The sequence below is a fragment of the Phragmites australis genome, chromosome 17 (assembly GCF_958298935.1).
Source record: "Phragmites australis chromosome 17, lpPhrAust1.1, whole genome shotgun sequence".
NCBI classification, from domain to species: domain Eukaryota; kingdom Viridiplantae; phylum Streptophyta; class Magnoliopsida; order Poales; family Poaceae; genus Phragmites; species Phragmites australis.
This window is the reverse complement of record NC_084937.1, coordinates 19,111,228-19,124,486: the sequence shown is the minus strand read 5'-3', so window position 1 is coordinate 19,124,486 and position 13,259 is coordinate 19,111,228. Positions and strand designations below refer to the sequence as shown.

The window sequence follows — 13,259 nt, the reverse complement described above, 5'->3', positions numbered from 1 at the left end:
CGGGCAGCCCGTCGGCACGGCCGGTCCGATAAAATAAAAAAATAACTACAAAATTAAAATATATATATAATAAATAAAAATATAGATAATAGAAAATAACCAAACCATACGTGCCAGGCCGGATCGTACCTAACTGGACCGTGCCCCTGCTGGCCCGACTCAGCCAGGCCGTGCCGTGCCGCGCGCTCGGTCCAGGCACAGCCCGTGACCTTGTGCCGTGCCTACAGTGTCGTGCCTTGGATCAGCTTAATAGCCACGATCTATTTAGACATTTTTAGAATGAGCGACCCCTCTGTTATAAATTCCTTGAGGCAGCAGAGAGTGCCAGTTCGTCCGCATGACTGAATGGACGGACATGTTTTACTCTCGCTTGCCAGGGTTAGCAGGGCTCAAAGACATCTCAATTTCCTCAAGAGAACGTCCTTGTGTTCGACTATGAAATTGTAGGCGAAAACTGCTGTCAACAAGAGACCCCACCGAAACCTGCATAGACTGCTTCAACCCCAAACTTCTTCACAAGCTCCAGAAAATATAGTCCCATAAGAAAGTTACATATCTGAAAACAATGCAGTCCACAAGTTTAGACTATAGGTCTAGACAAGACAGTACTGTTAAACTACATTTTTTATATCAAGTGAAATGTGGAGTATATACAAATTACTCATAGAAAAGTAGGGTTTTTGAGGTGAAGTATTAAGTTGGAAAGTGCATACCCCAATGTACAGTGAAGCTGAAGCCAATAACTTTTGAGCGTGTCCGAGCACTGCTCAGCTCTGGTATAACGATACCTGTAACTGGCCCAGCAGGCAAAAGTAAAAATGTACCTGCAAATGCAAACATAAACTTCTGGTGACTAACGAAATTTCTTCCTAACCATTTGTAAACACAAATGCACAAGTGACATTTCTAATCAACAGAGTTCAATACACATTAACAAGTTGAAAAATCAGTTACTATATGCATTGAATTCATATTATCACATCAGACAGCGGAGTATATAGTAGAAAATCCTTTATGTTGCCAATTAATAATGTAAAATTAAATGGTCTCTATACATTGAAAAAGTCCCACACATGTAAATTCCCCAAATTCTAACCAAGCCTTTTGCTAAATGGAAAATAGCAATAAATCTCAAACAAAACTGACCATACACTGAACTCTCTAATTGGTAGACCCCATCAAGAACCACTATCACGCTCAATATTTAATGTCCTTAGTAAATCTCTCTCAAGTTATTGTACTGCAACAAGTGTTCGGATCTCAAATTATAACTCAAATTATAAATCTCTGCACGATTTAAGAATATGCTATAGAAAATAGAAAAGTGAAAGTACATACAAAAGAGTTCCAGTAATTGACAGGCTATGGGCGATTCCTTCATCAAGCAGGAAGCTGCTGCCGTATACTATCAGGAACATTGCGAATGCCTGAAGAAAGAACAGAAAAATGCACCAACTTTTGTTAAGGATGAGCAGTGTAGGCTCATAGACATACATAAGAACCACATCAGTGTTGACTCAATGTCTGGATAATCATATGGATAGAAATAATGCACTAGCAATAAACTCTGATGAAAAGAAAAATGCAGAGACTTTGCTGAGAAGTAAAAGATAGTTATTACAGTAGCAATTATTCAAATTACCATATTAGAAAAGGCTACATAGTACATACCATTCCAAGATAGCTTCCTATCAAAAGTTTCTTTCGCCCTTGCTTATCCATCAAATTTGAAGCAACAATTGCCCCTAAAATCCAAAAATATGGTACATGAGTTTATGAACAAGTCGCCGTAGAGCATAACATCAATAACCAAGTTTACTCACCTCCAAAGTTGGTTATTCCAACATATAAGCTCGTTAAAGCACCACTTGTAATACCAACATCACGGAATGTTAATGACGAAAAATAAAGAACACCATTAATTCCAGCAAACTGTTGCAGAAAAAAAAGGGTCCCTCCAATCAATGCAACTGCATACACATTAAAGAATAAGTTCTTGGTAGCATGAAGAAAATCACAATAAAATAAGCTATTGAAAATTTCAAGTACTTTTCACCTCTTCTGCAAAATACAAAGGATATTTGTGCTTCAGATTTTCAGGTCGCTGCACACAGAAGAGGAAAAAGAATAGAGAAGCTTGTTTGTTACATATACTGGGGAGCAACCCTACAGCAAAATGCCTGAATGCATGAGCAACTCCACAGCACTTTACAGAAAGTACTAGTAGACAGTGGTTTTTTTTCCCGGGGGGGGGGGGGGGGGGGCTAAGCTTTTTTTTTCCGAACACGTAGGAAAACTGTGTATCTTTGTATTAAAAGAGAAGAGAAACGGTCTGGTTACCGTAACCTTCCTAACGGAAGGAACTTACACCTCACTCGCACTAATCAAGAAGTCACATACACGCCACTGAAAGATATGAACACAACCACTAAGAAGATATCCTAACCCGACCAAAGGGCACTAAGACCCTTGGCCCCGGCTAAGCACCATAGGCGAGCTTCGTCCAAGACCTCGTGCAGCACCTTCTGGACCCTTGGGGAAGCCCCATTGAAGACACATGCATTGCAATGCTTCCAAATCCAGCATGCCCCCAAGATAACCACGAAGTTGAAACCTTTGCAATGTTGTTTGACCACCCTCCACAACGCCTTTCTCCACCCTACTGCAAAGATAGTGTCGGCCCACCCTGGATTAAGTTGTTGGAGGGCAATCCGGCTGAAAAGTTGGAACCAGACCTCCCTTGCAAATATGCAGTTTGTTAGAATGTGCTGAACTGATTCATCATCTTGATCACACAAGGTGTTAAGTATATGGTATAGAATACACAAGGATCCGATTATTATGGTAGGATAGGATTAGTTTCCATCTTATCTTCAGGATTACTTGATATTCAACTTATATGTACTCTATATATTCCGCACTCAAGGCTCAATGCAATATATCAACAACATTAACCAATCTTCATATTCTATCATGGTATCATGAATTTATGTTCTAATCCTAAACCACAAACCCTAGCCACCACCACCTTCCACACTGCGCGTTCCTAGGGAGATCAATCTCCATGATCTCCGCTAGGGGCAGCGCCACCCGTACCTAGGGTTCGCGCCGTCGATTGTGTTGATCAGCCACCTTATAGAGTCTTTTATCGATCCATTGATCGGGTTTTTCTCTCTTGCCGGTTGTTGATCGGCATTTCTCTTTGGGTTTCTAATCCAAGATCGATTTGCGCCACACGCCGCCCGTTGTCCTCGCGCCTCTACTCCAACCTCGGTTTCAACACCGGTCACCTCCTCGACGCGTTGGATCTGTCCGCCCACCTGCCGTCTTCATCCCCACTGGACGGCTCCTCCCGTGCACCATGCGTCTGGATCAGTGTCCACGTCCTCCTGCCGTCTCCGCACCACACGACTACTCCACACTGCATTGGTGTCTCTGCACACCTCATCTCCACGCGTCCCGGCTCGCGTCGCCCGTCCACGGATCCGTCTGTCACGCGCCTCTGTCTCCACACATCTCCATGTGTTGGACCGATCTCCGTCACCATCTCCTGTGGCCCCCGTCTTCGTCTGCATGTGCAGTCGCCGTGTGCGTGTGTGCGAGTCGTCACATGCCTGTCGGATCCCGCCGTCGCCGCTCCAGGCCGCTGGTTCTGCCTCTACTGTCTTTTTCCAGCACAACCTCGTCGCTAACATCGCAGTCTCCTCCTCGACCTCTTTGTCTACTCTGGCATATGCGGGCTACATCGGCACCTTCTCCTTCTTGCCACTCTGCGCACCGTGACCATTGAGTTATTCCCTGATGGTTCCTCAGACACTGGCGTATGGTTGGGCTCCCTACCTTCGCGCACCTGCTACTAGCAACACCGATGTGTGCCTTCATCCTTGACACGTTCTCGAGCCTGTCAAACCTGGTGCACGCCTCGTCCTCGATGACCTCGACTGCATCGATTTTGGCATCACCCTCCTCTTCTACGATTGCCTCGTCCGCGTCACCGTCTTCTTCCCTCGGGCCTCCTTGCGCCCGTCACCATGGCGCCTTCTTGTGCACGTGGCTTCATGTGCGGCTCCCTCAACCACGGCAACCCTAACTATGGCTATGTCGACCACGGCTACCTCACGCATGGCATCCTTGACCACGGCGACTCGCCCCGCTCTCGGCTACCTCGACTTCGGCACAAAAGGCTACCATCTGCATAAGCAACTCATCGGTTTCTCCAATCATGACATCTGCATCGTGTTGCTTCGACGATGGGGGGCTGTCATTCATCTTCCTTTCCAATCTCATCATCTGCGATGCTCCCGCTGCGACTGCAGGAGAGTTAGAATATATGGTATAGGATACACAAGGATCCGGTTGTTATGGTAGGATAGGATCAGTTTCTATCTTATCTCTAGGGTTGCTTGATATCCAAGTCATATGTACTCTATATATTCCACCCTCGAGGCTTAATGCAATATATTGACAATATTAACCAATCCTCATATTCTATCATAAGGGACAACTCTCTGGATGAGGCAAACCACAACAAACAAGACGGTCTACAATCCAACAGCGGTTCCTGATTGCAAGCCATAGAAAAAATTTGCAACGCAACAGAGCTCATGATCGCCATAATCGCTTCCAAGGTTCAAAGCCTACTGCTCCTGAGAAGTAAGCCTAGTATGCTGATTTGGAAGAGAACTGGCAGGGGGAGGGGGATAAGCTTTAACCTCGTTCCCAAGACAAAAACTGTTGAAACAGTAGTGCATGACAAAAAAATTCCAAATGCTACAACAGTACCTCTCAGTTACTCATCGCTATAAAAAGAGGCATAGCAACTTAGTGCCCCAAATAACAAGTTATCAGGTACAAGGCTGTTAAAGTACGAACACATCTGATGGATGTCTCATGGCACACATAGACATGCATTTGCAGTTCAACAAACAAGTGCACGCACATACAAATGTATGAACATGCACCTCGTCATTGTACTTCATAAGCATGATATCATTTGGTTCCCTTTAAACCAGAAGAAATGAGTAAAGGGTCAAAGGGAAAAGTATATCCTGATAAATAAAAGTGCCTCTATTGTGGGGTTCCACCAGAAGTTCTGACCAGCTGGCCTGTGAATCATCATTTACAACAATGGCTTTAATCTCTTCCATGGACTTATCCACTTCAGAAGGTCCTCAAAGGTTCTCCACAACTTTTTGGGCATCATCAAACCTTCCGACCTATAGGATAGACTAGTAGAGCTTTCTGATGCAAAGAAGGGTATTGAATGACAAAATGGAAACCCCCTGCCCTCTTCCCGAAAAAAGTATGAATGTACCTTGGCAAGCCAGCAGAGACTCTCAACAGCAAATTGCATCCCAACAATAAGAACACCAGGTACACATGCAACATAAAAGCATTGTTCGCCACCTACAAACAGAAAAATATCTTGAATAATCCGTTAACAACATAAGGTCAATGCTAAGTACACAATGAGAATTGTTTCTCAACGTGTCCTGAGACAAGGAGATCCATTATCGCCATATCTCTTCATTCTGTGTGCAGAAGGCTTGTCTGCTATGTTGCAAAAAGCTGAAGCTGAAGGAAAAATAAAGGGGATTAAGGTCTGTAGAGGAGCACCAAGAGTAAATCACCTTTTCTTCATTGATGATTCTTTAATCTTGATGCAAGCAAGAGAAAATGATGTGCAGGAACTCACACGTATACTGGCAGTCTATGAATTGGCTTCGGGCCAGATGATAAACAAAAGCAAATCATCAATTATGTTTAGCCCAAACTCAAGCTGCCGGCTTAAGAATCAGATCAGAAGAGTCCTATCCATTGAGCAAGAGACAAGAAGTGAAAAATGTCTTGGCCTACCTATTTCGGTAGGTAAATCAAAAATGAAAACTTTTGAATACACAAAACAGAAGGTGTGGGCAAGGATCCAAGGTTGGCAACAGACGCTCCTCTCTAAAGCTGGCAAAGAAGTTCTAGTGAAAGCAGTTGCACAAGCAATTCCCACTTATGTTATGTCGTGCTTTGATCTGACAAAGGGATTGTGTGATGAATTGAGCACGATGATAGGTCGCTATTGGTGGAGCCAACAAGATAAAAGAAAACAAAATTCACTGGCTTAGTTGTGAGAAGCTAACTCGATCAAAGAAGAAGGGTGGTTTATGGTTTAGGGATCTGCACCTTTTTAACCTGGCAATGCTAGTAAGGCAAGCGTGGAGATTGTTAACAAACCCTGTAACTTTATGTGGGCAAGTCTTAAAAGCTAGATACTTCCCAAACACATCGATCCTTCACACCACTGCTCGGGATGGAATCTCATACACATGGTGAAGTATCATCAGAGGGGTGGAGCTCCTAAAGCAAGGCCTCATCTGGAGGATAGGGAATGGAGACACTGTCAACATATGGTCGGATCCATGGTTACCGGGAAGGAGAACCAAAAGACCAGCTACTCCGCGCAGCAACTCATTGCTAACCAGGGTAGCTGAGCTAATTGATCCATACACGGGCAGATGGGACAAGCAGCTGGTACGTGATGTTTTTTGGTGCGAAGATATAGAAGCTATTTTTGGGACCTCGACTGACGAGAGGATAGAGGATTGGCCAGCATGGAACTATGACTTGAAGGGGAGGTTCTCGGTGAAATCGGCATATAAGTTGGCAGTTCAGAACCGAGATGATCGCTTCAACCGTGATGCATCCTCGTCTAATTCAGATGCGGAGGGAAACGATAGCTTCAAATGGCATCAAATATGCCAGCTAAAGCTCCCAAACAAGGTGAAAATGTTTATACGGCGCCTAGCCTATAATAGTTTACCAGTGCCACGCAATATTGCAAGGAAAGGCATTAAGCAAGACACCGTGTGTCCGATATACCGGCGCCTGGATGAGGACTACGGGCACTTATTTTTCAAGTGCAAAGGGGTCAAACAATGTTGGTGGTCCATGCTCCTTGAGAATGAACGTTTCATGCTGGAGTTGTGCAATTCTGGAACTGAAGCCATCCACAAAATCTTGCAAATATAACAGAAGATGCAACTCCTGATCCTGGTATTGCTATGGCGATGGTGGTCGGCAAGGAACAAAGCTAATGCAGGAGAAAGGGTGCTAAATGCAAATGAGATATGTAGCTCAATCAGTTACTACTTGATGGAGTTTGAGAAACTTGCCAACACTGCTAAACAAAGTGCATCAAGGCAAACAGACAGATGGATTCCACCCCCGGAAGAGTACTACAAAACAAATGTTGATGCCTCATTTCATGCAACTTCAAAGGACGGGAGGATGGGGTTTATCGCGAGAGATAGCGAAGGAGGCGTGCTTGAAGCTAGAGCTGGCTGTCTACCACTGGTCGATTGCGCTTTGCATGCATTGGCACTAGCAGTTCAACGTGGGCTTGAAAGAGCTACGCAACTTGGCATGTCCTGAATTGTGGTGGAGATGGATGCATCACTGCTAGGAGAGGCCCTCATCTTCAGAATGGGATAGAAATCAGTTTGGGTGCTTATTTAGACAGATATGAGATCTTATGGCTTTTGAGTTTAATCATTGTATGGTCACGATCTGTAATAGGATTTGTAATCAGGTAGCGGATAGTCTTGCTACCTTCGGTGCAGGTAGACCTCTATCTAGCTCTGACATGCTCGCCATGCACCAAACTTCGTAAGCAAGTTGGTCTCTAGCGATTTGCCTAGAGCCAATGGTTAAGTGAAGCAATGCTTATGTGTCAAAAAAAAACATAATGATTACAACTAGTTCACAGAGACTTCACAAACATGTTAAAAGTATCATCATTAAAACATTTGTTGAAGAATGTGCAATTAATACAACGAACATCGGGCTTACTAGTGAACATTATAAAATTTGGCTCATTAGCCGTGCATACTCATATATTTGTAATTTATTTCAAATTTTCCTTATCATAACTTGGTTATATTCTTCTATATGATGAAGTGGCATGAACAAAAAGGTGATGCATCTGCTTTGGCACTGCAGTAAATTTAATCGAATGATGACTTACATCATTAAGAAGCAGAAATGCCAATGAAAGATGCCTCACCAATGTGGATCGCTTTCAGAAGGTATTCCCAACGAAAGTGCAGCAATTATTCCTAAACACGTTCCAATTTGACACAGACTCCCCAAAGAATCCCTATATTTTGTTGGGACAACCTAGAACTTAGAAAGTAAAGGGTGAAAAGAGAGACACTGGAAAATTTAACGATAGGGATATTGGGCATAGCATCATAGTTAATGGCAATGCATAACAGCAATGATCATTTCTAAAAATAGAAAAAGGGGTACCTCAGAGATATATAGCAGAACAAGAACAGTATTTACGCCAATTCCAATAACAACAAGGAATCTTCCCAAAAGCATCTCATCCAACGAATCTGCCTACGCGCTGTACGATTGCTTTAGATGTAATAAATAGTAATTTATAAACTGAAATTCTGTTAAGAATTTTTTTTTGAGTTTACTGTTAACTTGCATACAATTACATACTGGGTCAGAAGAAACTCCATAAATTTAGAAACATTGAAACAGGGAAACTACAATACCTCAGGAGAGCCCCGACAATCAATGGAATACTATCGATTTGAAGGGTCCTTTTACAACCAAAATTATCAACTAGCGCAGATGAGAATAAGCTCCCAAAAAAGGCACCAACAATGAATATGCTGACCACAAAACCTTGAAGAAATGGATTTCCTTGAAAACCAAGCTCTCTTGCAATATCCTCTATTGGACCATTCATAACCCTGCAACCATATGATGCACCGCGATTTCAGTTGGATGTTTTAACAAGTATATACCAAGATGTCAGCTGGATGTTTTAACAAGTATATCAGTAACAAAAAACTGAACAATACATTGCATGGCGCATCCCACAAAATAGTCAAAACACATAATTCAGAATACGTTTTAAGTCCAATTTTCACGTCACATTTGACATTGTTCAGCTAGTAGTACAGATGACAGTTAAATTGTTGCTACTCAACTTACATGGCTCTGGACAGCAGCCATATTTTATTCTAATGTAATGCAGCGACGAAATTAGCACCACAGGTATTGTATCGAAATTGACTGAGATTACTAATCAGAGATGTCCGAAACACAGATGACACATTAAACGCAACTTTGTTGTAGTTGCAACGCAAGTCGATGACTTGATAGGAGCACGCACCCAATGTGGTAGCCGAAGAGGAAGTTGGCCATGGACGCGGTGAGCACGTGCGGGAACACCCTCAACTATTAGGAAATCTGAAGTTTCACAATTGAATATAGACATGTCTCGATCTCTTAAAAGATTCGATGCTATCTCTTAGGGGTTTTTGGCACTATATACGGGGCAGCACCTCTTATTGTAAACACAGATGAATAAAGAATAGATAGCTTTTTCCCTACGCTTGTGTCTCCTTTTGCAATTGTTCCAGAGAGATTACTGGACTACACCAGGTAGCAGCGGTTTCTCAACACGTTATCAACACGAAGCTCTGTCAGAGATCAAGCTAGCAGAACGAATCTATCTACGACCGATCTACATTGCATCGGTATCGACATCAAGCAGACAGGTCTTTGGCCTAGCCTATATGCCCTACTCGACACGAATCATTCACAAAAATTGAAAGGTACGATTGATTCGGTACGTATCCTTGCAGCTACTGCCTTTTGCATCAAAATAGATCAGAAATCTCACATGAATAGTAACCTGTATATACGAAACAGTAAATTGATTCTCTATCATCGCCTCCATCGGCCCGAGGCCGATCTGTCCGCCGCTGATGATGACTAGGGATGAAAACGGACGGGATAAATCCCGTTCCGTTCCGATCCGTTTTCTATATTTTCTTGTCCGTTTTCGATTCCGTTTTTGAGAGAAAATGTGAAAATGAAAACGGTTATGGGGTTTTTCCGACCGTTTTCGGATTTCCCGTTTTTAATCTAGAATTTCCCGTTTTTCTAATTGAGATTAAACTTCACAAATCATAATGTAGCCCACATACCAAGCCCGGCCGGTCAGTCCAAACATAACATCTATCCCAAAGTTCAACCAGATCCCAGTGGTCCAGTCTCGGTCGGCTGCTGACCTACCGATATTGTTCAAGCTCTTGCACCACCTACAATCCTAGTCTTTGTATGATTGTATGTTATGCCGAGTACTCGAGTTACGACATGATAGTTGTTTTTTAGTTGATACTTATGTCATTACGTGGTTCATCTGTGTATGATATAAATTACTTTTGTTGGTGTGAATTAATTATGTGTCGCGCCGATGCTTGAAATCATTGTTCTACGGATCAGTGTTCTTATTTTAAATTATCGGTTCCTGACTGATACCTGCATATTTATGTTCGGATTGGTTCGTTTTTTATATCCCGACATTTCCGAGTTCGTATCCGTTTTCGGCTTTTCCGTTTTCGATTCTGTTTTCAAGAGGAAATATGAAAATGAAAACGGTTAGAAGGTTTTTCCGATCGTCTAATGATGACAGGCCGGCCTTCAGCCCTGCAGCCGACGTGCCCTTGCCTGCTGCGCCCCCAGCCGTAGTGCTGCTGCAGGCCGACGTGCCCTTGTCTGCTGCACACCCACCAATCGGCCGAAGGTCCTACACGTCGACGCCCGTGTTGCTGCACGCGTCGCACTGCTTTACCACCGAATCTTGCTGCGCGTGCATCCCTGTCGCTGTCCCGCAGACCGCCAAGTACTGAGGCCCCCTGCTGTCCCACCTAGCCTCGGTGTGCACGCCACTGGCTGGCTGCCGCTAGTGGCCGTTGTGCATGTGATCTGGCTCCGAACGTCTATTGCTGCCACCAGCCAAAGCCTGCAGCCTGCTGTCGCGTGAAAGAAAAAAAAGAAACAAGGCCCTATCGGCCATGCAAGCAACAATTGCATGCAAGCAATGAAGCACACGAAGTTGCAATGCTTACGTACATGCATCCCTGCTGCCGATCTGTATATCGGTCCGGCCTGTTGTATTTCGAGTTCAGCCGTTGGTGAGGCATGGCGTGTGGTCGTGTCCTGATTGTGCGTGTGGCCGTGTTCTGGCGCGTATGTGCCGCACTTCCGCCCTTGTTGACCGATGCCTGAAGCTCTACCACTCGTCGTTGGTCGTGCTCTCCTGCCTCCCGAAGACCGGCCTGGAGGCCCTGATGCTTCCCACGACACGCACAGGACCAGAGCCCCTACAGGCTCCTGCGCGTGCCCCTGCTGTGCCACCGCCAGCAAGCAGCCGGGACACCACCCATTGTGCGCCCATCGTATGCCTGTATGCAAGACGCCCTCCTCGGTGCCCACAGGAAGCAGCACAATCAGGCATGACCGCGACGCCGTCCTTCTTACCCGCCAGCCACGGCGCCGAACGCCGCTATGAGAGTGGGCTTGCATCCGCCTCGCATCGTCCCGATCCGCTGCGGGGCCATCGTATGGCCCCACGCCACCTCTGCTTAGCTGCAGCACCGGCGAGCGCTCCGGCCATCACAGCGATGGGGCGCGCCGACATCGCTCCCGGCGGCCACACGCGTTTGAAACCCTAGCCGGGTTTGAATTTACGCATATCCTAAAGTTTTATGTATAAACCTAAGAATTTTGCAGAAAATCTCGAGAATACTTTTTCTTGTAGAAAAATATCTCTAGAATTTGAATTTTGTATTTGTATTAGCACTTATGCAGTATTTATTTTTATGTTATTGTTACTGTTTAAATTGCCTGTAATGCGTTTAAATTTAGTAATATTCACATAATAGCATAGAAAATATCGATTTTTTTCCAGCAATCCAATCTAGCAACATGAAGCAACTTTACTAGTAGTAATACTTGCATCATTTAAATATATAGATGGCTGGCATCACGAACAAGGAATTTGCTGAGCTGAGTGCTGATGGCTGTAACTATCTCACTTGGGCATCGGATGTTCAGATTGTACTAGGAGCAAAAAGGCTCCGTGCTGCAATTGGCCTGGGAACAAGTAGTGCAATTGTTCCCACGGAGGATGAGAATTAGCAGGCACTTCATTTTCTCCGACATCATCTCTCTCCCACTTTGAAAGATGAGTACATGGCAATGATCAGCGCTAAGGCACTATGGGACGCACTGCATGAGCATTTTGAGCGTCTTAAAGTATACCATTAAGCCTCTCGTAGAGCAAGAATGGGTTCGGCTTCGTTTCTGTGACTATAAGCATGCCAGAGAGTACAACTCTGCGCTGCACCGCATTTGCACACTATTGTGTCTCTGTGGGAAAGAGATCACAGAAGAGGAGAAAATTGAGAAGACTCTCTCCACTTTCCACCCAAATGCAGCAGAATCCGCACACAATCATCGTCAATCAAATTACAAGAAGTATTATGAATTGATTGATATGTTGCAATTCCATGAAGTTCATGACAAAGTCATAAATAAAAATATTTTATCCCAGCCGCAAGGGAAGAGCAGTGTCTAGAAGTCAACCACAGCTCTTTCAAAGCGCGCAAGAACCACAATATGAAGCAGGTGAAGGGAGGAAAGAAAGTGGTGGCAGGCAAAGTCAAGCCTGGTGATGATAATGGTAAGACAAAGAAAAAAAGTCAAGCCATACGGTGAGCAGAACCAGACATGCTATAAGTGCGGTGATTGGGACCATTGGTCCCGAATCTGCAAAGCACCAAAGTATGTTGTGGAAGCATACCGGAAGAAGAAGAAGGAGCAGCCACAAACACACCTCACAGTTGCAGTGGGGATGGAAGAGGACAAAGCAGTCGAAGTTGAAAGGGATGCATCTCACATGGAAGTTAATGACGCTCCTGCAATAACAGTAAAAGACCTCCCAATGAAGGATGCAGAGACCTCTACTTTGCCCTCCTCCACTGTCATAGAAGATGTCATAAAGAATGAAACGGAAAAGAAAGCTACTGAAGAAGAAGTGGTCGGATATTTCGCAGACTCTATCTAGAATTAGAGTAATTAGCCATTCAATTAGTTGCTAAATTTAGGAGGATTGAATGAATAAATGTAAGCTCTAGAAGAAAAATCTTAGCTGCAAATAATATTTTTTTGATAGTTAATAAAGCATTTAGTCTTGTTTCTACTTCCTCGCATGTGAATGATTGAATATTTTATTTATAGAATATGTGTGGCGCTCGCATGGAGGAAGTGTGTATTGTGGATAGTGGAACCACAAACACCATCTTAGGAGAAAAGATGTATTTTCAGTCTATTAGAAATAGCTCTGGAAAGGTGATGACTGTCACTGGAAGTGATAAATGCATAGTAGGTTCTGGAAGAGC

The 13,259-nt window shown here is 44.1% G+C and overlaps 1 protein-coding gene and 1 long non-coding RNA gene across 2 annotated transcripts; both read right to left on the bottom strand.

Moving 5' to 3' along the window:
- Positions 1-290: 290 nt before the first annotated feature.
- On the bottom strand, positions 291-2,586 carry LOC133896947 (probable plastidic glucose transporter 1). Its single transcript, XM_062337567.1, has 7 exons — positions 2,488-2,586; positions 2,050-2,104; positions 1,824-1,970; positions 1,672-1,745; positions 1,339-1,427; positions 714-824; positions 291-556 (listed from the first exon to the last, which is right to left on the bottom strand). The coding sequence occupies exons 1-7, from the start codon at positions 2,584-2,586 to the stop codon at positions 514-516; spliced, it is 618 nt and encodes a 205-aa protein (XP_062193551.1). The 3' UTR covers positions 291-513.
- A 2,182-nt stretch (positions 2,587-4,768) lies between these two features.
- LOC133897418 (uncharacterized) lies at positions 4,769-8,400 on the bottom strand. The gene is made up of 3 exons (XR_009905903.1): positions 8,299-8,400; positions 5,315-5,406; positions 4,769-5,216 (listed from the first exon to the last, which is right to left on the bottom strand). It is a non-coding gene; the product is annotated as an uncharacterized LOC133897418 (long non-coding RNA).
- Positions 8,401-13,259: the final 4,859 nt, after the last annotated feature.